Raw genomic sequence first — 25,844 nt, 5'->3', positions numbered from 1 at the left:
ACTAAATGTGCAGTATTTTTCAAATTTTAAGGAAAAAAATTTAAGCCAAGCCCCTCTGTTCCCAGGATCCAGCTCTGACCCTCCTCTTTATTTATCAAACATCTGCCCTCACCTCCAGGGAGCAGGGGGCAGCTTACAGGAAACTCAACCAGAGAAGCCACAGGTTCAAGGTCTGTGGAGGAGGGTGGGTGGAGCCATAGTGCTCACCCTGCTGGGTGACCTGGGACAAGTCCCCTCCTCTCTCACCACAGTCCCCGTGCCTGTCACATGGGGCCAGAGCAGACCCAGGGCCCTGCTGACATGGCAGCTGGATGAGGTGCCCCCCAAGTGCCGGGAGACAATGATAATACCAGGGAAACAGCCCTGAGAGGGGAAGAGGTGGCTTGAGGCCCCTAACCCCTTCTCAGCTGCGAGCTGGTGTCAAAGAGAGACAGACAACTCCCTAACCTAGACATATAATGACGTTGCACCATGCTCCTGGGTCTAGAACATTCTAGGTCTACACAGTCGAAGAGTCTAGAATATTCTAGATCTGCACTGTCTAACGTGGTGGCTGATCCCTGATCTAGAGCATTCTAGATTTTGCAGTGTTCAGGATGGTAGCCTCTAGCCACATGTAGCCAGTGGAAGTTTAAATTTACATCTAATAAAGTTAAATAATGTTAAAAATTCAGTCCCTGAGTCACACTCACCCCTTTTCAAAGGCTCCATAGCCAAACGGAGCAAGTGTCCACCCTACTGGACAGCGGAGATGGAACATCCAGTAAATTCTATTGGATGGTGATAGCCCAATATGGGGATGGGCAAACTACAGCCCTTTTCTGCACCTCACCCCAGCCAGTTTTTGTCAATAAAGTTTTATTGGCACTTAGCCACAGTCATTGTGATTGTTTTGTGCTTTCAACAGATGCAACAGAGGCTGTATGGCAGGCAAAGCTGAAAACATTTGTTCTCTGATCCTTTACAAAAACGTCTAAAAACTGACTCCATTCTTGGAAAAGCTCTGAGTAGGTTTACAACAACTTGAGCAAAGGAATCTACCTTTTCAGTAGTCAATTTTATAAAACGCAACTCCACATTGAGCATCTCTGATAACCACTAAGTGTTCTGGTTGAGAGGGATTGAGGGTGTGCAAGACACACACCAGATTTTCAAACACTTGAGATGAAATAAAAAGAATGTGAACTATCTCATTAGTAAGTTTTACGTGGGCCCTACTGACAGCCTCTTGATAGGATTTTTGAGACAGTGCATTAGAATGAAAGAAAGCATTAAAACTCATTTCACCTGTTTCTTTCTAACCTTTAAACGCTGCTCCTAGAAAAATCTAAATGCTGTATGTGGTATGCATTCTATATATTTCTCTTAGCACTGTTCTAGAACATTCACCAGCTCCTTATTCTCCTAAACAGGGTTCCTCAACCTCAGCACTGCTGACTTGGGCCTGGATCATTTTCTATTGTTGGGGGGGGGGTCTGTTCTGTGCACTGTAGGGTGTGGGACAGCAGCCCTGGCCTCTACCCGTGAGATTCCATGGTCATGATGACCACAAATGTCCTCAGACATTGCCCAGTGTCCCTGGGGGCAGTAAACTTCCATTTGGTTCTCGTGTGTTCCCACACTCAGCTTGTCAGGCACACTCCTGCCTCCATGCCTCAGTACGCTCTGTGCTCACACCACCCCCATCTGCCACCACCCTCCCCATCACTTAAGACTAGGCTCCAATGCTTCCCCCTCCAGAAAGCTGCCCTATTTGCCCTCCATGAGGTCATCACCACAGGTCACCTTGAGATGACTGTTCCCCGGTCACCCTTCCATCCAGCTATTCATTTTGTGGTCACCCCCTGCAGTGAAGTGAATGGCTGTCCTCCCCCAAAACGTGTCCAATACCTAACCCCTGCAATCTATGAGTGAGACCTTATTTGGAAATGATATCTTTATAGATGTAACTAAGTGACAGATCTATGCACAAGGTCATCCAGGACTGGACTGGTGTCCTCATAACAGAAAGGCGGTGGAGATGGCAGAGATGTAGACATGGAGGAGAAGGCCACCTGACAACAGACGCAGGAATTGGAAGGATTACAGGCCAAGGATTGCCAGTGACCACGAGAAGCTGGGGTGGGGCAAGGGGAAGGGAGGAAAAACTGGTTCAAAGGGGATGCTGTGGGCAGTTTGAGCTCTGCTGGGTATGGGGTGCCTGAAGGAGTCACCAAGGGGTGTCTTCTGTACACAGAACTGATGAGAGAAGTGCAGCATCAGGCCTATTAAGCAGGTGCTTAATAAAAGGTTGCTGGCTGGCTAGCAGGATAGATATGAATGAAAGAACTGGATTGTGCTAGGAGAGTAAGCAGAGAGAGGACAAAGAGTCCTGAGCCTGGGACTTCCCTGATGGTCCAGTTGCTAAGACTCCATGCTCCAATGCAGGGGTCCAGGTTCTATCCCTGGTCAGAGAACTAGATCCCACAGGCTGCAACTAAAGATCCTGCATGTTGCAACTAAGACCCAGTGCAGCCAAATAAATAGATAAATACATAATTTAAAAAAAAAGATCCTGGCTTGCTCCTGGCTCACTCTCAGATCACATGCCCTGCGGGAAGCCAGTCGCCATGCTGTGAGGTCCCTCAAGTAGCAAGCACTGGGGAGATGCCCACAGAGAGGAGCTGAGGCCTCCAGCCAATAGCCATGCACTGGGCCAGATTTGCCAGCCACAGTCAGCTCTGGCTGATGACTCCACTGCAACCTCAGGAGAGACCAGAAGCCAGAACCATGCAGACAACTCATGCCCCTGTTCCTGACCCCTGGCAGCTGTGAGACAATGAATGCTGATTGTTTGAAGCCATTAAGTTAAGGAGTAATTTGTTAGTTATTTATTTTTCTGTTATTTATTTTTGTAAATAAAAATCTTGGCCATCCAGTGAGGCATGCAGGATCCTAGTTCCCCAACCAGGGACCAAACCTGTGCCCCCTGAAGTGGAAATGTGGAGTCTTAAGCACTGGACCGCCAGGGGAGTCCCTGAAGAGTAATTTGTGACACATCGGGAGATAACTAATAGAATCTACAGAACTCCACTGTGCCCCTGGGTGCTATGGACGGACCTGCCCTCCAGTTTCCTGTTGGTTTGGGGAGGTGTTGACAGCAGGTCCAAGTGAGGGAGAAGAGTGAATTCCAGATGGTGTTTTTTCACCTTTGCATATCCTGTCCCCTCTCCTAGCCTGTCCTTCCTCCTCACCTTTCAAGTCTCTTCCCAAATGCCACCTCCTCAGTGAAGCCCTCAGTGACCTCCTCAACACTCTTCCCCCTACCCCACCGCATTATAATCTTCTGGTGCTGAAGATCAGAGAGGTTGAGTCACTGGTTCATTGTCACATGGCAACAACAGGTGGAAACTAAACAAGGAGCCCACTGATGTGGCTGCCATAGCGTATGCTCTTGCTTCTGCCACTTCATCTTTCAAAGAGGGGCTCTTTGCTCTGCAAGGTAAGGTTGAGGCCACCCCCAAATATTTGGATGCTTGCTCAGAGTTGAGTCAAACTCATGCCACAGCTTCTTGTTCCTGGCAAGTGAACCCCAGATTGTCCACTCTCAGCTATGTGGCATCCATGCTCCCGGTAGGAATGGCAAGATGCCACCCTAGCATCCTCTGAAGCCCCTTGATACTGAAGGGTCCCTGAGATTTCTAGAGGGAAGGGCGACACCTCCTGCCCCCAAACTCATGGGGTGGGGTGCTACAGGTTTCACTGGAGTCCTGGCTTGGCAGGCTGAGGGGGACCTTCCATCCTTTCCTGAGGGCAGGGACCTCCTGCCCACCCAAAGAGGACAGGGCTGACAGGAGAGAACCAGCAGGCCCAGAGCCTGGGCCAGCCTCGCCTGGGGAGGAAATATCACATAAGGAGCCATAGCTTTACTCGCTCCATAAGGACAAGAGGAAAGAAAATCCCCTCCCTTCTTATGGTGAGAGGTAGGTAGGGTCCAGTCTCCTCCCTGAGGCCCACAATGCCCTGAACATCTGCCTCCACCCCCTCCTTGCCCTCCCCTCCTCCCTCTCTCCCTCTCGCTCTCTCTGCTCCAGGAAAACGGCCCTCCTGGCTGTTTCTCCAACACACCAGGCACCATCCTGCCCCTGGACCTTTGCACCTGCTGTCCCTCTGCCTACTAATGCTTCCTCATCCTCCAGTGGCACTCTCATGTGAAGTCAGGTGCCCCCATGCAGTGTGCAACCTCCACAACCACCCTGACATGAAGTGTACAGCCTGGGATGCAGTTAACACACAAGAAATGCCCATCCGGGTGATGATTTCTGTGTCTCTGCTCCATTCGTCTCTTTCTGAGTTCAGAGGCAGATGAGCTTCACAGCTGATCCCAGGAAGGACCTTAGCCTTCCCCAAACTGACAGCATCCCCTCCATCTGCCCCTTCACTTCCCAGCAGCATCCAGCACTCACCCCGGGCAAGGTCTTCTGTTCGTGCAGGGCAGTCTGAGCTTTGATGGCAGAGTCCCTGGCACAGTAGGTGAGAAAGGCACAGCCTGGAGGGGAGAGAAATAGAGGTGTTAGGAGAAAAGGAGGCTGTGCATGCATGTTGGAACTTCACAGGAAGTTCCACTGTGAAGCACTCACAGGAGATCCATAGAGGAGTCAGATCCACAGAGACAGAAAGCAGATGGTGGGGGCCAGGGGCTGAGGAAGGGGATGCGGAGTCAGTGTTTAATGGGGACAGAGTTTCAGTTTGGGAAGATAAGAAATTTCTGGAGATGGATGGTGGAGATGTTTGCACAACAATGCAAGTGTACTTAAAGCCACTAATTTCTGCACTCAAAAATGGTTAAAATGGCAAACTTTCTGTTATGTGTATTCAACCACAATTTTAAAAACTTAGGAAATAAAAGAAGGAAAAGTGATTAAGGTGGTAAATTTAAATTATGTGTATTTCACTATAATTTTAAAAACAGAGACAAGGAGGCTGAAGCCCCCTTGGGCGTGGGGCAGTTAAGAGTAGCTCAGCTCTCCCCTCCCATCCCCACACTTCCCAAAGGGTGAGACGGGAAAGGCAGAGAGGCGAATCAGCTGTTAATTAAATCGGTGGCTGATGCTAAAAAGCGGGGTGAGGTGGGGGAAGGGGGAAGGGGCAGAGCTGCCGCCCCAGGGAGGAGGATGATGAAGGGCACTAGCAGCCCCAAGGAACCAGAAGAGGCCTCAACACTGGAGTGAGGAGCCCAGTGACTCTGCCACTAACCAACTCTGTGGCCTTGGATGGCCCGCTGCACCTGTGTGGGCGCCTCGGTTTTCCCCATCAGAACAGATGCTCCGAGGGTGCAGTGGAATGGACCAACCTAGATGCGGGGGCGGAGCTAGAGGGGTGAGGCGTGGCGCCAAATGGAAGGACCAATCAGGAGAGGCAAGGGGCGGGGCCGGCTCTAAAGTGGTCCAGAGCTGGGGTGTGATTGGAAGACGTCCTGAGGGTGCGAGGCATGAGAGCCATAGAGACAAGAAAGATTGAAAGACAGAGACGGAAGAGAACTGAGCAGAGGGAGGCGCCCAGAGAAAGGCCAATGAGATTAAAGATATTTTAAAATATTTTGCGGGGTGTGAGATGCAGGCAGATTATTTGGGATGGACACAGGGATCCAGGCCTCAGAGCTGGGTTTGCCTCTCTAACCCCTGGGGACTTCAGTTTCACGGACTGAAATGACACCATCGGTGGCTGCTCTCATGCTGTCGAGTCCTGGGTCCTCCACCCCCAGCTCCCTTCCCATGGTCTCTCAGCTTCCGCCGACGGGGACTCCCTGTGCAGAGCCCCTGGGAACAGCTCTGGGGGCATCACTTTCGCCCCAGGCTGGAGTTAATTAAAGCTGCGTCCTGCTGGGCTGCGCTCACTTCACCGGCTGCTCCCACCAGCTGGGCCTGGTGGTGGGGAGGAGTCTCTGACCCAGGCCTGAGAGGTGCCCTGGGGCCCTGGGGAAGGGGCACCAGGCAGAGCTGAGGACAGCTTCTAACACTCATTTTTTAAAAAACTGTGTTGGGAATGTAAAAATGGTGCAGCGGCTGTGGGGAACAGTTTGGCAGTTCCTCAAAAAAGTTAAACATAGAATTACCATATGATCCAGCAATTCCACTTCTGGGTATATATCCCCAAAGAATTGAAAGCAGGGACTCGAAAAGATATTTGCACACTTGTGCTCGTGGCAGCATTATTGAGGACAGCCAAAAGGTGGAAACAACCCAAATACCCATCAACAGATGAATGGATAACAAAACGCTGTCCATCTATACAAGGACCACGAAGAAAGGAGATTCTGACACCTGCTACAACATGAATGAACCCTGCAGACATGATGCTCAGTGAAATAAGCCAGACACAGAAGGACAAATACAGTATGATTCCACTCAAACGAGATCCTAGAGGAGTCAGATCCATAGAGAGAAGGAAGTAGATGGTGGGGCCAGGGGCTGGGGGAGGGGATGGGAAGTCAGTGTTTCATGAGGACAGAGTTTCAGTTTGGGAAGATGAGAAAGTTCTGGATGGTGGGGATGGTTGTACAACAATATGAATGTGCTCAGTACCACTGAGCTGTGGACTTAGAAATGGTCAAGATGGCAGATTTTGGTATGCATATGTTACCAGAATAAAAATTTGTAATGGGAGATATTACAAACACACCCTCTTTATATATTGTGTGTGCTTATCCTTTTTTGGTTATATTTAATGCCCATATCTTCTCCCAACACATGTCTTCCTGCTTTTTTTCTTTTTCTTTTCTTTTTTTTTTTTTTTGGAGTTTCTATTTTCTGAATTGAATCTCCAGGGTCTTCAAGGAATGCAGAGGCACTAAGAAAACAGCCATAATGCCTGAGAGACATTAGGCATGGCAGGAAAGAAATTGGGAGGTGTAAAAGAGAGGCAAAACCCTTTCTCCTTGGGTCTTTTCTTGCCTGTGAAGCCCTATATTCAGAAGACAGAGTGTGCTGGCTCTAGGAGGGTAGGTATAACCCCTGAACAACCTTCTGCCAGCCTGTGGGTCTGTCTGGAAGGCTTGCAGCCAGATAGAGGGAAAAAAACAGCAACCAAAAAAAGAAAAAGAAAAGAAAAACACGCGAGCTGCTGTCCCTGGTACTGAAATGTCTCCTTGTTTTCTTGGCCCTATCTCTTTCCAGCCTCTTAGCTTCTTTTTCTAACTGGTGAAAATGTGTCATATTTACCCATTTCTTGATAAACAGAGCCCTGACTTTCAGTTTCTATTAGGGCTGAATTGTTTCCCTTCTCCATCAACTCAACTCATTCTCCTAATCTCCAGGACCCCAGAACGTGATCTTATTTCATTGCAGATATAGTAGTTAAGGTGAGGTCATACTGGAAGTAGGATGGACCCTAATCCAATAGGACTGGTGCCCTTATAAAGGGGGAAAACTTTGATCCAGAGACAGGCACACAGGGAGAATGGCATGTGAGAATGAAGGCAGAAATCCGGATGATATATTGACAAGCCAAAGAACAGCAAGGATTTCCAGCACCACTGGAAGCTCGGAGATTTGGATCAGATACCCAGTCACAGCCTCAGAAGGAGCTGGCCCTGCCAACAACACCTTGATCTCAGACTTCTGGCCTCTAGGACTGTGAGAAAATACATTTCTGTTTTTTAAGCACATTATTTCGGCAGCCCTAACAATACAGTTCCCAATGAATACAGACCTCTGATGATGTTAATAAAGCTCCTTAGATTTTTTTCTTTATTATTATTATTTGCCACACTGCACAGCATGTGGGATCCTGGTTCCCTGACCAAAGATAAAACTCAGGCCCCTTACATTGGAAGCGTGGGGTTTTAACCACTGGGCCACCAGGAAAGTCCCTAAATCTCCCTAGTTTTTAATGCTAATAAGCTTATTCTCAATATTGATTCATTTAATCCTCACAACAACCCCACAAAGGAGCTGTTAGCATCGTCCTTGTTCTGCAGATGAGGGGTTGCAGTACCAAGAGGAGAAGTGACTTGCTCAGGGTCACAGAGTGAACATCAGAGGCACCGTGAACTGTGTGCTAACCACTTGGATACAACTACCTGGAATTTGCATCTTTTCCAAAAATTTTTCCTAGGGCCTATGGGAAGGACCACAGGCCCTTGCCTTCCTTGCCCTGAAAGGAATCTTAAAATAGTCTCACCTTTCTGAGATAATCTGGGGCTGGACCCAATAGTGAAGAGGCCATGGAGCACATTTCAGTTGGGGGTTGGGGGTCTGGTTTGCTGTGTCCTAGTCCTAGAGCGACCCTCCCAGGGAACTCTCAGCCCAGCCAATGCCCACACTGAGTGAGCCTCTTCTCAGAGATTCCAGCTCTGGTTACCCTCACCCCACACACCAGACTTGTCCACGATAAAAGTGTGTATGTTAGTCTCTCAGTCATGTCCGACTCTTTTGTGACCCCGTGGACTGTAGACCACCAGGCTCCCCTGTCCATGAGATTTCCCAGACAAGAATACTGGAGTGGGTTGCCATTTCCTTCTCCAGGGGATCTTCCTCACCCAGGGATAGAGCCGGGGTCTCCTGCATTGTAGACAGATTCTTTACCATCTGAGCCACTAGGGAAGCCCCATGATAAGAGCAGGGCCAGGAATTCAGCAAAACACACCCCAAGCCCCATGCTGGCCAAGTCCTGGGGTCTGTAGAGGTGGGGAGAGTCAAGAAGGCAGCCCCACCTCCAAGAACCAATTGCCCAAAAGGCTCAACCCTATGATTTCCTCCACACCCACCCCTATTTTCAAAGTCTGGACAAAGGTTGACCTCTTGACATCATGGAGCAGGGACTAATGGGGGGGGGGGTATCTTTGGGAAACAAGAGAATTTCTCAATGTATGAAAGGTGTCTACCAACTGATCCATCTCATCATGTGCTCTTTGTAGGGAGGGAGCTCCCTGTCACTGGGATTAAGCAAGCAGCAGATCCCCAGAGAGGAAATTTCTTTGCTGGGAAATCCTGAGGATCCCTCCTCTCACCAAGATCCTCTGTTCTCTGCTCCAAGATCAGAGCTTTTGGGATTTCACGAATCAAAGTTGTAACATGATAGTAATAATTGAAGTCCAGTGAGCGCCAAGCATCTTACAGGGACATCACTCATATGAACCCTTTGAACACTCAGCCTAGCCCCAAAGAATTGATACCATTGTATCTATCTTTCTCCTCATTTTAAGATGAGGAAACTGAAACACCAGACACATTGAGTTGTCTGCCCAAAGTCACACAGAGGTGGGATTTTAACCTTTGAAGTTTAACCCCAGTCCTAACCCTTCTGCACCACAATATCCCCCATTATTATAAGATAATGATAATAGTAGCAGTAAACAGCCAATTCACTGAGGCCTTAGGGCGGTCGCTGTCCTGGGTACTTTACTTCACACCCCTCTTTTCTCTGCAGGAATCCTGTGGGGGGTGGATGTGATGCACAGTATGGAGGAATTGAGGCTCAGGAGGTAAAGTGACTTGCTTATAATTGCACAGCAGGTAAGGGGTGGGGATGGAATTTGAAGCCAGGAATATCTGATGCCGTGGGCTCCCCTCCCATCCACTGCACCTCTAGGGTTTTGGTCCCTGGAGTACAGAGTGGCAGAGGCACCCAATTCCACCACCATCTTAAAACTCACTTCAAACCTTTCATACTTCAAGACAAAGGTGGGCTTAAGTGTTTCCATGTAAAGACCCTTGTGGGCCATGAACAATCTAGACACCAATTGTTTGATGCATGAATAAACTGAATCATTAATGATACAGGCTTCCTAAAAGTGGAGACCCAGGGTGACCCCACAGAGCCTTCGATGGTGGGGAGAAGAGTGTCCACCTTATAGATGAGGAGACTGAAGTTCCCAGTGGCCCAGGTCATCCACAGAAATGACAGGGCTGGGACTTAAGCCCATATCTGCATGACCCATGACAAACGGCTCTTCCCCCAGCCCACAGGGATGCTCCTCTCTCCAGCCCTGGAGATGCTCCTCTCTGAGAAAGGGAGCAGAAGTGGCCATGGTCCCTCCACGGCAACAGGTCTCTATTCAGCTGGGGCTCTGGGGACAACACTTTGACTGATGGGTGATGCTAAGGCTCCCAGGCTGGGTAGAGACAGAGATGGACACACCTCCCTGTGTGTCATCAGCCTGGGAGACAGAGTGAGGGATACAGGGCTGGGGGAATCCCAGAAGATGAGGAGCATCTTCAGGCACTCAATAGTGATCCCCCTAGAAAAGATACATCCACTCCAGGAACCTGTGAATGGGACCTGATCTGGAAAAAGGGTCTTTGCAGATGTAATCAAGGATCTTGACATGAGGTCATTTTGGACAACCAAGTAGACTCCAATCCAATGCCAAGCATCTTTATTCAAGACAGAAGAGGAGAGACAGATGGAAGGACAGGGGAAGACAAAAGCAGAGACTGGACAGATGCAGACACAAGCCAAGGGAAGCATGGAGCCTCCAGAAGCTGGAAGAGGCCAGAGGGACCCTTCCTGAGCCTCCAGAGGGAGCAAAGCTTTGATCTCAGACTTCTGCCTTTTAGGGCTGAGAATCTGTGGTCATTTGTAATGGCCACCCCAGCAAACCAGTACAGATGGGAACCCGGGAGGAGAAGCAGTTTGGAAGGAAGATGCGGAACCCAGTTTGGGCCCTGCTGAATCTGAGGGTTTGCAGGTCTTTATGGAAAGGACCCTCCAGGACTGACTAAAAAACCCCCCAAGTGGCCCAGGAAGGTGTACCAGCTGTGTACATGGAGCCAAGCTCTGTGCTGAAGCCCCTCCCCTATGATCCCTGGAGCTTCACACTACTTGTATCCTCATGTTACAGGTGAGCAAACCCGTGCCCAGAGATGCTGAGCCACTTTCTTGATGTCACACAGCGAGTCGGAAACACCCCCTGCTACTAAAGGCAAACTGGGGGTGGCTAAAGGGCTTCTGAGTCCCAGAAAATTCCACAGCACTGGAGATGATTTAGGTCTTGGGAGCTTAATACACTGATCTAATGAACTAAAAAACAATTGTTTTAAAGATGAAAACAGGGAATTCCCTGGAAGTCCAGTGGCTAAGACTGTGCTCTCGCTGTGGAGGGCCTGGGTTCAAACCCTAGTCAGGGAACTAAGATTCCACAAGCCATGCAGTGTGACCAAGAAACACACAAAACAAAACCCCGCCAAGAAAACACAAAATAAACTCAAAAAATAAATAAAAGGAAAAACAATCCTTTTCCTTTTTACTACTCATAGCTCTCATGTTCAGGCATAAGTCTGGGATTTTTGTCACTTCCCAGGGAGCTTGACAGGTCTAGGGACTGATCCCGATGGACACTGGTGCTGTCCCTGTCTGCACCCACCCTGGATACACCCCACACCTGGCCTCTCGCTGACCTGCCTTTGAATTTGCCATTTCCTTGGCCCACACACCCTCACCCTCACCCTCATCTTTATCTGGCTCATTTCTCCTCAACCTGCAGGTCCCAGCTGAGTCACTCTTCCTCCAGGAAATCTCCCCATCCCTGGCTGATGCCGGGGCAGGAGGGTTGGCGACTGAGAGTGTCCATGTCACCGATGTGTCCCCAGTGCTCAGCGTTGGGCCCAATACACAGCTCATGCCCAGTAAGAATTTGGCCACTGTACATGGTCTCCATCCTTGTCCAGCCCCACCTGGACCGCTCATTTCTCCTTCCCCTATGGTCCCCGGCTCCGCCCTCGTCCCCACATTCTGTCCTCCCCAGAGAAGCCACGAGAGGGCGCCTGTGAGCGCCTGAGTCAGGCCCCGCCCCTCCTTCGCCCACAGCCCTCCAGGGTTCCCACCTCCCTGGGGTAAAAGACCAAGTCCTTCCACAAGGCCCTGCACAACTAGCTCCTTCCTCTCCCTGCCCTCCCCTCCTTCCTCTCTCCCCCTCGCTCACTCTGCTCCAGACACACAGGCCTCCTGACTGTTCCTCCACACACCAGGAATGGTCCTGCCCCAGGGTCTTTGCACGAGCTGTTCTGGGATGTATTTTCCCTCTGATCTCTGCACGGTTTACTCTGTTACTTACTTAAGGTCTTGGCTCAAATGTCACCTCCCCCAGTGAAACCTCCTTGGAGCATTCCATTTCAAATGACAGTCCTCAAACATGCCCCCCCACCCGCCCCGTTCTATATTTTCCAGTGCCCTTAGAACCATCTCAAATGTCACACTTTTTTCTCTTGTTTCTCCCCTACTGAAATGTCACTCCAAGAGGATTGGGGGGGGGGTGTTCAGTTTTGAGTCCCTAGTACCTAAATAGTGTCAGGCACACGGTAGGTGCTCAGTAAATACTGACTGCAAAATGAATGATTTTGCTTCCAAGATGACCTGCTAATATCAAGACCACCTTGTGGGCAACGACCCCATTTGATTTGTCTTCCTGCCTCCCCTCCCCCACCATGCCCAGCATGGGGTCAGTCCCAAGCACCAATCATGCGCCAGGTGTGCTGGGAAAACAGAGGCAGGAAAGATCTGTTTCTCTCTGATCACCAACATCTCCCCTCCCCAGCCATAACCAACTGTGCGAACCCCTCATCTCAAACCCTTTTGATCCCACCCCCTCACCACACACTGGCACCCCTGATTCTAGTTCTTTAAATTCAGCTCTAATCTGGTGATTAAAGGTGGGATCCAATCCTGCCCATTGCCTTCCTGCTGTGTGCTCTAGGGCCAGCCACTTAACCTCACTGAGCCTTCACTTTCTCATCCATAAAATCACAACATCATCCATTTAGCACTATAGGCTACACTCTCTTCTGCTGTGGGGCCACCTCTCCACCACCCCTGCCCCTGGCCGCCCTCTCCACCTCCTCCTCCATCCTCTCATCCTGAAGCTGTCCTCCACTTCACTGGGAACAGAGGGGCTGATAGACCCCACCCCCCTGTTCACTGCCCCTCCCTCCACTTATGAACTCACTGGCTCCTGTCTGGGAGGGCAAGACCTAGGACCCAGGCCTCATGCTTCATCAGGCACGCTGTTCTAGCCCGACCTCCTGTCTCCCTGGCTGATGCTCCTAGCCTCTGTTGCTGCCTCTTCCTCTGTTTCCACATTACAAACAGGGCTTCTCAGGGTTCATCTGCACCTATGACCTTCGGCCTGTGCCCATGTCAACTCCTCCCACGGATATAGTCACCATTGCTGCACCAATGGTTACTCCATCAGGGCACCCACCCATCCATCCACCCATTCACCTGTCTATCCATCCATTCACTTATCCACCTGTCCATCCACCTATCCACCTGTCCATCCACCCATTCACCTATCCGTCCAACCATTCATCTGTCTATCCACCCACCAACCATCTGCCTGTACATCCAGGTATCCATCTGCCTGTCCATCCAGGTATCCACCTGTCCATCCACCATTCACTGGTCCATCCACCTATCCACATCATCCACCCATCCATCCATCCATCTGTCCATCCTTATCTATCCATCCATTCACCCATCCATCTATCTGTTCATTTATCATCCATTCATGTATCCATCCATCATTCACTCATTTACCCATTCATCCATCCACCCACATGTCAAGCTATCTCTCCATCCACCCATACATCCGTGCATCCACACATCCACCTGCTGAGTTTCAGGCACTCACTGTTCTGGGCACTGGAGACATAGCAGTGAACTCAAAAGGCAAAAATACCTCATCTTAATAGGGCTTCTAGTCTACTGGGAGGAGAGAAACACAAATAAAATAAATAAGCTCTACATTACATCAGAAGCTTTCATTTTCACAGAGGAAAAAAAAAAAAAGGATTCAGGGAAGAGGGATGTGGAGTGTTGGAGAGTGACTGAGATTATAAATTAGGTCCGCAGGGTGACTTCACTGAGAAGGTGGGGTTTGCAGAGGACGAGGGAGGAAGTGTGGTCCAGACAGCAGCCACAGCCTGTGCAAAGGCCCTGGGGCAGGACCATTCCTGGTGTACTGAAGGAACAGCAAGGAGCTTGTGTGTCTGGAGCAGAGTGAGAGAGGGAAAGAGAGGGAGGAGGGGAGGGGCAGGTTATAAAGGGCTTTGTGGGCTATGGGGAGGACTTGGGGTTTTACCCCCAGGCAGGTGGGAGCCCTGGAGGACTGTGAGCAGAGGAGGGGTGGGGCCTGACTCAGGTGCTCACAGGGAGCTTCAGCTTGCTGGGAGAAGTTCAGACTGTGGCGGGTGAGGGTGGGAGCTGGGAGACCAGGGGAGAGGAGACTAAGCTAGTCCAGAGGGTGATGATGGGGCAGACAGAGAAGTGGGGAGACATGAGTGGACTGGAGAGGTTTAGAAGGCAGAGCCATCAGGAGGGAGGGATAGGGGAGCAGAGGTGTGAGACAGGGAGAGTCAGGGTGACTCCAAGGTCCTGTTCTGACACACTGCAGGCTTGTCTCCATGACACCACGCTGACCGCCAACTGCTCAGGCCAGAAAGTTAGTGTGATCCTAGATCAGGGTCCCCCTCGGCACTGCGGACATCCAGGCTGGGTCATCCTGTGGGGGGGTGCTGTCCTGGGCACTGTGGGGATGGAGCAGCACCCCTGGCCCCACCCACAGCCAGGAGCCCCCTCAGTCATGACCCCCACAGATATCCCCAGACGGTGCCCAGTGTTCCCTGGTTAAGGATCGCCCTGGGTGAGGCCCACTTCACCAGGTCCCTCCCTATTGGATCCCACCAAGAGATGACGATTTGACTTTTTAAATCACTACACATCACCACTCTTAGGACTGCTCAGCGTCCTGTCCACTTTCTCACAGCACATTGCAGCCCTGCCTAACCATATGGGGTAGCTCTAGATGACGACAAATCCCTTCCAGCACAGACACTGCTGTGATGAACTTGTTGTGTGTCCTTGGGTAGGTGCTCTCCCCTCTCTGAGCCTGCACTTCCCACATATATCACGTTGCTCTGGAGACCCCTAGCTGGGGTGAGAATGACTCCTCAGGTCCCTCCTCCTAGCAGAGAGTCGGGGACAAGGATGTGATGAGTGCCCTCTTCTCACCTCTCAGGTGTGGGGAACTCCACCCCCAAAGGCTGCTGGGGAAAGCGAGAGGACTGGTGAGGGAGCTCACATAATCTACCCTCAGGGCACCTCCAGGCAACTTGCCACCTTTCAGAAGCCCCTCAGAGGAGCTGAGCTCAACTGTGGTGGCAGAAATGTCCAGCCACGTTCTGGGACTCTTTGTCCCTTAGTTTCCCCACGTTGAAAATGGAGGACCCACTTTCCCCAGATTCAGAGCTCCCTAAGGGACCCTGACCTTTCCCTATCCACAGCCCTCCAGGGCTCCCGCCAACCTACCTGTAAAAGCTCAAAGTCCCCTCCCTGCCCTCCCCTCCTCCCTCTCTCCTGCTGGCTCACTCTGCTCCAACCCCGTTCTCCCAACACTGCAAACTCATTCTGACCTCAGGACCTTTGCACACGCCATGTCCACTTCCTGGAATGCCTTTCTCTTGGCTTTAGAACAACAGCTTTCTCATCTGCCATGCAAGGCTCATCCCAGATGTTGCTTCCTGACATCTTTGGTCACCCGCAGTAAGTTGTCACCCTTCAAGACACATCCTTCTTTACTTCCTCCATAGCAACTTGCTCCTACCCAAGTCTTACCTGTTTGCTCATTTAGTGTCAATCCCTCTTTTCCCCCAGACTGATTTGTGTCCTCCCAAACCAGGCACAATGCCTGGCACACCCCAGAGACTGGACAGACAGCTGTTAACTGTCTGGCTACCAGACCATTTATTAACACCGATGATGTGCAAGATGCTATTGACAGGGATTGCATTAACCATGTCATTATTTGCGTTCTACAAATTAATGCTAATTCTTACAACTACTCTGTAAGAGAACTCTTGATACTTCTTCTCTTTTACAAGGATGCTAAGGCTCAGGAAAGATAAGGCAGTTTGTCCAAGATCAAACAGAAATGAAAAGTAGAGTCAGGAATAGAAACAAAGCCTCTTGGGCTGCAAAGCTGATGGTCATTCCCATTCACCTGCTGGGGAGGAAGGTAGTAAATGTTGAGGAGGTATCCACCAATCCATCCACTCACCCATGCCTCCACCCATCTACTCACGCATTCCTCCATCCATTCACCCATCTCCATGCATCCATCCATTTCTCCATCCTCCCACCCATCCATCCACTCACCTAGTCCATTCCTCTATGCTTCTATTCCTCCATCATCTGTCTACCCAACCATCTTTCCATCTATCTATCCATCCATCCATTCCTCCATCCATCTATTCATCCACCCATTCATACACCTAGATATCTATCAATCCATTCAGCCTTTCATCCACCTACCCACTCTCGCATCCAGCAATCCAATTATCCACCCACCAAGTCATCACCATCCATCCATTCATGCCTGCAGCCATCTACATATCATCTGTTGGCCAGGCTACCCCCCACCACACCCAAGCACCCCCTCACCCTCTCATCCTCTCCTTCCCTTAGGCCTTCGTTCATCCACATGCTCTACTTCAAAATGGTGAACAGGACACAGTCCCTATCCTTGCAGAACTTACACGTCAGTGATGATCACCATGGCCCCAGATCAACAGGACTATTGCTAGGTAAATGTCTTCCAAACCTAGCAGCCCCTTCCTCTGGCTCTGGTCACCTTCAATCCAAGGAGAATGAGCAACCCTGGATGGCTTTCACCTTGAGTCTACATCTCCACAATCACATCTCTTTCTCTACTTCCCTTATTTCTCTTCCAAGGTGGGTCAAGTCTCAGGCTGGGAGGTGTGACACCTGACTATTTGCTGTGTGACTTGGGTGTGGGTGTCGCCTGTCTCTGAGCCCCAATTCCCTGTCTATCCATGTCGGGGGGGGGCGGGACCTGGTTCTCTAAGAACCACTGTGACCTAAGCATGTGTCTGTTTATTTGTGTCCCTTTCATTCCACACTGTGAGCCTCACCCCAAGGGGAAGCTTCTGTTGTATCCACCCAGGTGTGTGAGAAGTGTGCATATCACAGATAAGGCTGGGAGGCTGGAAAGAGGCTGATGGGAGCAATGACAGTTAACAGGACATGAAGCTCTCTTTCCACACAGGTCTGAGATCCTCCTCTGCTCTAATTCTTCCATGGCTCCCCAGTGTCCTCAGTAAAGAGCCAAGCTCAGTCCAACATAAGAGGCCCCACAGGGTTGAGTCCATGACCTCAAGGTTGACTCCCTGGCCTCAACTACCATGCCTCACCTAATTCCTCCTTGACTCCAGCTGTGCTCCTTCAAACCTCCAGGCCTTTGCAAACCCAGTTCCCTCTGCCCACATCCACGAGGACAGAGACATTCACCTGGCTGACTCACTGTTGTGTTTCACATCCACCATAGGGCTCATAACATAGACAGTGCTTCTGTGAATAAATACATGAAACACTTTCTCCACCTGGCAAGTTCCTATTCACCCTTAAGAGCCCCAGTTCTAATCCCCCTCCTCCACCCAGCTGGATTCCCTAGGCAGAGCCTTCAGCTCCCTATCCAGTTCTCTCAACATTGCATCCCTTCCCATTGAAACACCCTGACCATTCCAGCTATAGGTGACAGTGTGTAGCTCTGCTCATTAGGGGGGTCTCAGATCTCTTTTGCCTAGCACAAGGCCCCAGAAGGCTTTCAGGAAGTGTTGGCTAAATGAATGAGTATGGTCCTACTGACTGCTCTTAATGGCCAGGGTCTCATCAGCCAATATCAGTGTTTAAAGAGAGAGCAAATGTCATCAAAAGGGAACCATGGGGGCTCCCAGGACCCTCTGCTGTTACCCTACCAAGGCAAAACTCCATCCACTCCCAACCTGGAGGGTCTTTGCACAAGCTCTGCCAGGATGACCTTTCCCCATCAACAGATCCTTCAGGTCTCAGCTTAGTAGTGTAACAAGCATAGACTCCGCGCCCAGCCCTGTGTCAAGAGCTTTAACCACTATTCTGGCCCTCATCTCCCTTAACTCTCCTCAAGATGGGAGGCTCCGCTGGTCTCACGACTCTTTTACAGATGACAACACTGAGCCTTGAAGAGTTGAAGGCAGCTGCCCGAGTTTCCGTAGCCGAGAAGATGCAGAGAAACCAGACATCCTAACTGCTCTCCCTTATCAGCTGCCTCCTCCAGGAAGCCCTCCTGGTCTCCACACCTGCGTCGGCTGGGGCCTCCTCTGGGTTGCCCCTGCAGATATGCATACACCATCTCAGCCCTGACATCAATGCCTTGGAACTTCCGGTTCCTCACTGTGTGCCCTCCCCCTCCCACCACACACACACCACCACCAAATGAGATCTGGGGGTGGCAGGAGTCTGGGAGAGAATTTTTCTCTATTTTGCCCGACACTGTATCCTGGGTCTGGAAGAAATACTGGTTCTATTAGTAGGTGGCTTCACAGCCTGTTGACTCCATCATGCCCCCCAGGAATTCCTGTTGCCTGGAATCTCAGACGCGCACACAACAGGCGCTCAACCAATACACTCTGCCTAACGGAAAGCAGAAACGATGTCATGGTCACCCATAAGGCCCCCGGGGCCTCATAAAAGCCTGTTAACCCCCCTGAGGATGGAGTGGTTGGGGAAACTGAGGCCTGGAGGGAGGCGTGCCCAGCTCGAAGCCACACAGCCAGTCCTGGTGGCTTGCCCCCGACCCCCTCCCTGCCCACCCGCCGCTGTCCCCTCCCTTCGTTCCTCCCCACCGGGCAGCGCCTGCCGGCAGCCCAGCCCGCCATCTCCCTGGGGCTGGCACGTCACACAGGGAATTTCATGCCTGGAGCTCGGCGTGCTCCACCCTCTCCCCCCACCCCCCGTCACCCCCCAACCGCCAGCCGAGCAGCTGGTGCTCCCATGGAAACTGCAGGCCCCTACCCGACCCCCCCACCCTCACCGGCCCCCTTCACAACCTCCGCTTTAAGACAAATATTGTCATTAACATGCAAATGCATATACGATTACCATAAAGGGGGCCGCGCGGCGGCGGCAGCGGACGAAGCGATCGCGGGCGCCTGCCCCGGGCAGGGCGGGTATTAATATTCAAGCCGATCGCGCGAGAGAGGGCCCGAGCCACACCAGGCACCTGGGAGGAAGGGAGGGCACGTGCACACAGCCCTCTCCGAGGGAGGGTCCCAGAGGGGGCCCGTCCCCCCAGCAGGTGGCTGGAGGGGGCGATGACTGGACCCTGATCAGTGGGAGCCCCCCTAATTCCTGGCCTGAGCCCCTGGCTGGGCTGGGGGCACCAGGCAAGGCCTTTCTCTGGATGAGGCGCAGATCTGAGTTGGGGGAAGCGGTCTCGCGGCCTCCCTGCCCCCCAACTCTCTCCCCAACTCCCGCCCTCTCTCTGCCTTCCCCTGTGGGTGGGGGTGGGGGGAGGCTGCGTCAGCGCCCCCCACCCCCCGCGTCTCTGTGTGTATCTCTCTCCTCTGCTCCTGCCATCTCTCCACCTGTCTCTGTCTCCATCTCTCTATCTTAAAAACAAAAACAGCCAGCACCCACAGGTCTGCCCTCTTCCAGAGAAACCTCCACTTCTCCCCTGCCTTTCTCTTGGTCCCAGCAGGGAGGCCCCCTGCACAGACCCTTAGGAATGGGGGTGCCCCCACCTCACCCCTGGCCGTGGCTTTCAGATGTCATAGCCCTGCCCCCTCCCTTCCCTTCCCCAACACCACCCCTGGGGAAGGGGGGATCCCGCCTTGGCTTGTCACTCCCTCATCCCGCAGATACACTTCTGCTTCTTTGGCCTGGGTGGGAGACAGGTGTGTGACAGCTGGGTGAAGGGCAGCTCTGGTTAGTCCTTAGGACCCAGTATTTGCCCCTCTGGCCTCAGTTTCCCTTCCACATGAAATGCACAGATGCTCACAAGCCTGTGGGAGTCACGATCCCATCAGCAGTGATCAACCAGGCCCCCCAGTGTGAAAATTAAGGATGAGATGGTGATCATGGGAATAAGGCAATACTGGATGTCCGTTCTCCTGCTGGGTGCAGGGGCCATGGGGACCACAATCGGTGTTCTCAGCTCCCCTGGTGCCCAGCCTCCAGGGGCCCCCAAGGCTCTCTGAGGATTTCTCTCCACAACCAGAGGTCCACACTCCCACCCCTGGGCTCTCAGCCAGCACCCTCAGTAGGCACCCTGCAGGTTCCCCAGAAACAAAACCAGATGAGTGTTGGCAGGAGGTGCCTGGACCTCCCCACCACGCCACAGTTCCCCACGCATCATTCCACTTCCCGTTGGCTGAGGCCCAGAGAGGGACAGCCACCGGCCAGTCATACAGATAAGCACCCCCACAACAGGCCGCCAGCCCAGCTGCTGGCCCTTGAATCAACTCCCACCTTCAACACCCCCTCAACTCCCTCACACAGATAAGGTCCTACCAGGCCCAGCACAGGTGGGATAAGGAGGGGCCTCCATTGGTGTCCTGAGGGTACTGGGGTGGGCAGGTGGATATGGGGAGAAGGCCCTCCACCCCATTACCCCCAGGCCCTATATCCGGGGCTCTAACCTGCCTAGGGCTCCTGCAAAGTGGATGTCATGGACACCCAGCTTCTTAATTTTCACCCTCCAAGGAAAGACTGCAAACGGGAAACACCCTGAGGCACCCCCAGTCCTAACATTCTCCAGCCAGAAAAAAAAAAAAACACATTCATGAGACCCTGTTTTGTCGACAACAGGTAAACTGAGGCTCTCAGGTCAGTGAAAATCCAGCCACAGTCTCTCCCTTATCCTTGCGTGCTGTGGGGGCGGTAGGGTTCTCCAGGAGAGATATAAAAATGAGAAAAGAGGGGAGGACCACCGGGCGGCTCCATCCCCCCACGCCCCATATGTCTCTGAGACCCAGAGCTCACCAGCAGCTTTTCATTCAACGTTTGGGGAGGGGGGGGGCATGTGGACACCACCCCCATCAGAATCTTTCTAGAAATGAGCCCTTCGGACACACCAGGGGTTTGGGTTGTGGAAAGACCACTCACACAGCCGTGGACCCCTCAGCCTGACTCGTGGGTGAGCACAAGCCCTCTGCCCTCCTAGGCCACAGGGAGCGGTTAGATTTTCCAGGCCCAGTTTTTTTTTTTTTTTTTTTTTGGTGATGGTTGGATTTGAAAGAGATGGGGGATGGGAGGAGCTGCTTTCCTCCCCCTTGGTACCAGCTGGAGGGGCTAGCTGAAGTGGCAGGCCTGGACTCCAAACCACCAGATCCTCCCTATGGCCTGTCCCAACCCATCATTCATTGATTCATTCACTTGTTCATTATTCATTCATTCATTCATTCATTCAACAAACACATATTCATGCTTACCATGCCTGCCACACAGAGAGGAAGACAGGGATGAATGCGGTCTGAAATAGGTCACGGGCCCTGATCCAACCCCAAGGCCCCTCCAGGGTCTCACCGGGGGTGTCAGCACAAAGTCTTCACCATCCCCACCCCCCAGTCCCCATCCCCTGCCAGAAGAACTGCCAGGGCCACCCCAATCCAGACACTGTGCCATGATCAGAGCCCAGGGCTGGGGCCAGAGTCCCCAGCACTCCCTTTCAGCATGCCAATAGAGAATCAGGTGGCAGGGAGGCGGGCAGGCCTTCCCACCCAACCTGCCTCCTCTGCTGGGCTCACAGGTCGCCCACACCTCCCCGTCCACCCCAGGATCTCGGCTCTGCCAGATGGACAGTCCAGGCTCATCGTCTTTGGCCTCAGCCCTCAACACACTGCTAACAGGCTTGGCCAGTTTTAACTTGAGCCAAAGGTGGAGGCGGCAGTCTGGGTGTTGAGGGGGGGTGCATAGAGAAATGGGGGGGATGCTGATCCAAACAGAGAGGGTTTGGGCATGGTGGGGGGGGGCACACGGTAGCCTTTGAACCACCCAAGAGGCCGGGGCTCCCCATGACTGGCTTAGCTGCCTGCACCCCCACCCCCGCACCCGCTTTCTTTGTAGTTACCGATTAGCCCGAGATCCTGAGCATCCGTGTCCCCCGCGGCCGGCTGGACCTGCCCCGCCGGCCTGGCTTTGTGAAAATGACCAAGGCAATGAAATCCAGTGGTGCAAACTTCCCCGACGGGGCCTGGGGAGGCCGAATGAATGGGGGGGGGGGGAGGCACAGGGAGGGTGGCTGTGTTTAGGCAGCTTCCCAGCAAAGGGGCAAGAAAGAGTGGGTGAGGGAGGGAGGGAGGGGTGGGGGTCTAGAGGGAATGAGAGGGAGAGGGAGAGAGGGAAGGATGCTGGGGGGGCAGGATGGGAGGTAGGGGGAGATGAGAGAGGAGAGAAAAGGGAAGAGAAGAGAGAGAGAGGGAGAGGGAGAGAGACAGAGAGAGAGAATGCCGGAAGGTGGGGAGGGAGGGAGTGGGGGCGGAGGAGGGGAGGGGGCCAGCTCGGATCTGTCAGCTGCACCCCCAGAGGGGGGAGGAGGGGGTGGGTAGAACGGGGTTGGGGGGGGGAGAAATGATGCCGTGGCAGAGGCAAGCGGAGGGAGGAGGTGAGGAGAGGAAGGTTGGTGGCGGGGAGAAGATGCCGGAAGGTGGGGTGGGGAGGCCGAGGGAGGAGAGGAGAGGGGAGGGGAGCGAGCCGGGCGCCCACCTTTGTGCATGCCCGTGTAGGGGTCTTTGAGCACCGTGAGCTCATAGATGCGGCCGAACTGCTCGAAGAGTGGCTTGAGGTCCTTCTCGTCCAGGTTGCGCGGGATCTGGCCCACGAAGAGCTTGATGGCGTCCAGGTCCTTCGTGCCGTCGGGCTGCCCCCCGGGGGGCTCGGGCCCGCTGCTGCCCACGGGCGAGGGCCGCGGCTGCAGGAGCTGCTGCTGCTGCCGGCGCGCCTCGCTCTCCGTCAGGCGTGCCATGGCGGGCGAAGGCGGGCGGCGGGCGCGGGACCGAGCCGGCGGCGGCGGCGGCGGCGGGCGGCGGGCGGACTCGCAGCTGGAGAGACGGACACCGCCTCCCGCCTCCCTCCCGCCCGGTCCCCGCGCCCTCCTCCCTCCTCCGCGCGCCCGCTCGCGCCAGCATCAGGACCACAAAAGGGCGGCTCCGCAGCGGCCCCTGGCGGCCAGAGCGCGCCTCGCCGCGGCGGCGCCCCCACGCGCATCGTCTATCCCGAATCACACTTGGATCATCCTGCATCCCACACATCCGGCATCCCGCCTGGCCGCCCAGTCCCGGCCGGTAAACTGAGGCCAGCGGGTTCGTAACCCCTGCCTTCTGGGTGGGTGACGGCAAATCTTTAGGCAGGACCGACCGGGCTTCGAGGTGGCTCAAGGTCTTCCCACTGATAACACCAGGAAAAACACAAAAAGTAGCACACCGTTCTATAGGGCGCTCACTTGGCTTTTACAGGACTGTCCATGGAATGTTTAAGCAGACAGAATAATAACATTAATAATAATAAAAATAACAACAACAAGAAAGAGCATTTTGATAATACTATGCTCAGCACTTTTAAGTTTGTAACTTATGGAGTAGAAAGAGCGATCATTGTGTTATATCCTCAGCAACACTTTTGGTCACACTTGCCACGTGCACATACTGTTCAAAATATTTAGAAAGAAATGGATGCATTTGGGCCAAGTGCTCTATGGGCATCACGCCACTCCTGCTAAAACTCTCCATCAAAACCACAAGGAGGTTATCATCACTGGCCATCATCATAAAGCCTACAAATAATAAATGGTAGAGAGGGTGTGGAAAGAAGGGACCCCTCCTACACTGTTGGTGGGAATGTAAATTGGAGCAGTCACTATGGAGAACAGTATGGAGGTTCCTCAAGAAGCTGAAAATAGACCTATCATATGATCCAGCAATCCCATTCTTGGGCATATATTTGGAGAAAACTTGAATTTGAAAAGATACATGCATTCCAAAGATACATAGCAGCACTATTTACAATAGCCAAGAAATGGAAGCAAACTAAATGTCCATCAACAGACGAATGGATAAAGAAGATGTGGTATGTTTGCGTGTATACACACACTCACACACACACACACACACACACACACATACCCCAGAATACTACTCAGCCATAAAAAAGAATGAAACAATGCCATTTGCAGCAACATGGATGGACCTAGAGATTATTATACTAAGTGAAGTAAGTCAGGCAGAGAAAAACAAATATTACATGATATCACTTATATGTGGAATCGAAACAAAATGAGGCAAATGAACTTATTTACAAAACAAATAGACTCACAGATGTAGGAAACAAATTTACGGTTACCAAAAGGGAAGGGGGGTATAAGTTAGGAGTTTGGGATTAGTAGATACAATAAATTATATTATCTATATTAGTAGATATATTACATAGTATATTATTTATATTAGTAGATATATATCTATATTATATCTATATAGATATATATTATATTTATATATATAATTAGTAGATATATAAAATAGATAACAAGAACTTACTCTATAGTAAGGGAACTATGTATATTCAGTATTTTGTAACAATTTATAATGGAAAAGAATGTGAAAAAGAATACGTACATATACAGATGTACACAGCCACTTTGCAGTACACCTGAACCTAACACAGACTGTAAATCAACAACAATTCAATGAAAAAAATATCCAAAGATGTCTCCAAATTAAAGCCTGAGTCTTAAAAATAAATAAATAACGCCTGAGTCTTTCCTGCAGCACCTCCCTGCCCTCCCTTCCACCTTCTCTCTCCCTTGCTCAGTCTGCTCCAGACACACGCACCACTTCACTGTTCCTCCAACACATGAGGTGTGGGGCTGCCTCAGGGCCCTTGCACCACTGTGCCTGGAAAGCCCTTCCCCCAAATGGTACACGGTCTGCTCCTTCCATCTCCCGTCACTTTCTGCGTCTACCTGATCTAAAATCGTTTAGCCACCATTACTTCTTTTCTCAGACTTCCTTTTTCTTCCATAGCATTTATACTCATGATAATTTAGTTAATTTAATTCTAATATGTTATGTTCAGTTCAGTTCAGTCACTCACTTGTATATAACTCTTTGCGACCCCATGGACTGCAGCACGCCAGGCTTCCCTGTCCATCACCAACTCCTGGAGCTTATTCAAACTCATGTGCATCAAGTCAGTGATGCCATCCAACCATCTCATCCTCTGTCATCCCCTTCTCCTCCTGCCTTCAATCTTTCCCAGCATTAGGGTCTTTTCAAATGAGTCAGTTCTTCACATCATTATATATTTATTTGCTTACTGATAAGTCACTTTGTTCTCTTTCCAACACCAGGCTCTGTGCTAAGTGGTTAACTCAATCCACAGCACAATGCCTGGGATGAGTACAGACAAACAAACCAGATACTTCACTATCACTAGCCATGCTGCAAGGCATGTGGGCTCTTAGTTTCCCAACCAGGGATAGCCCTCTGCAGAGTCTTAACTATTGGACCACCAGGGAAGCCCCTAAACCAGATACTTTAGACTGTGTTCAATGCAATGGAGGAAACAGAAATGGAGAGATGGCTTTAGGAGGCAAATTCAAGGAAGGCTTAGAGAGGATGGACTTTAAGCTAAGAATGAAAAGGCAGATGCAAAGGCCCTGAGGCAGGGTTGGAGGAACTGGGGTCAGAGGTTGTAAGATAAAAAGCACCACACAGCCACTGGGGGTCAGTCTACTGACCTTATTTTATTTCCTTTGTTTTTTGTGTTTTTTTCTTAATACAGAAGGCTTCTTTTCTTTTTTTTTTTTTTTACAATTTATTTTTTGGTCACGTAGCATGTGGGGTCTTAGTCCCCTGATCGGGGATCAAACTCATGCCCCTGCAGTGGAAGCATGGAGTCTTAACCATTGGACGATCAGCGAAGTCCCTATTTCTTTTTTTTATTTTGAAACAAAAACAGGATCAGTCATAGTGTTGTGATGAGCCAAAGGAAAAATCAGTAATTCTGATTCTGTTTAAAATGTTGACCTTTTTGTTCATCAT

At 51.5% G+C, this 25,844-nt stretch overlaps 1 protein-coding gene across 7 annotated transcripts in view; it reads right to left on the bottom strand.

Moving 5' to 3' along the window:
• Positions 1-22,880, bottom strand: part of CELF5 (CUGBP Elav-like family member 5) — a 50,331-nt gene extending 27,451 nt beyond the window's left edge. For all 7 annotated transcript variants that reach the window (XM_043466135.1, XM_043466136.1, XM_043466140.1 and 4 more), the window contains exons 1-2: positions 22,513-22,880; positions 4,446-4,528 (exon numbers count right to left, since the gene is read on the bottom strand). In XM_043466135.1, coding sequence (XP_043322070.1) covers positions 4,446-4,528; positions 22,513-22,771 — 342 coding nt within the window. In that variant the 5' untranslated portion in view covers positions 22,772-22,880. The remainder of the gene's footprint in view (positions 1-4,445; positions 4,529-22,512) is intronic.
• Positions 22,881-25,844: the final 2,964 nt, after the last annotated feature.

The sequence above is a fragment of the Cervus canadensis genome, chromosome 4 (genome assembly GCF_019320065.1).
Source record: "Cervus canadensis isolate Bull #8, Minnesota chromosome 4, ASM1932006v1, whole genome shotgun sequence".
Classification (NCBI taxonomy): Eukaryota; Metazoa; Chordata; class Mammalia; order Artiodactyla; family Cervidae; genus Cervus; species Cervus canadensis.
Note: the sequence above shows the minus strand (reverse complement) of the source record. Positions and strands in the feature narration are given on the sequence as shown.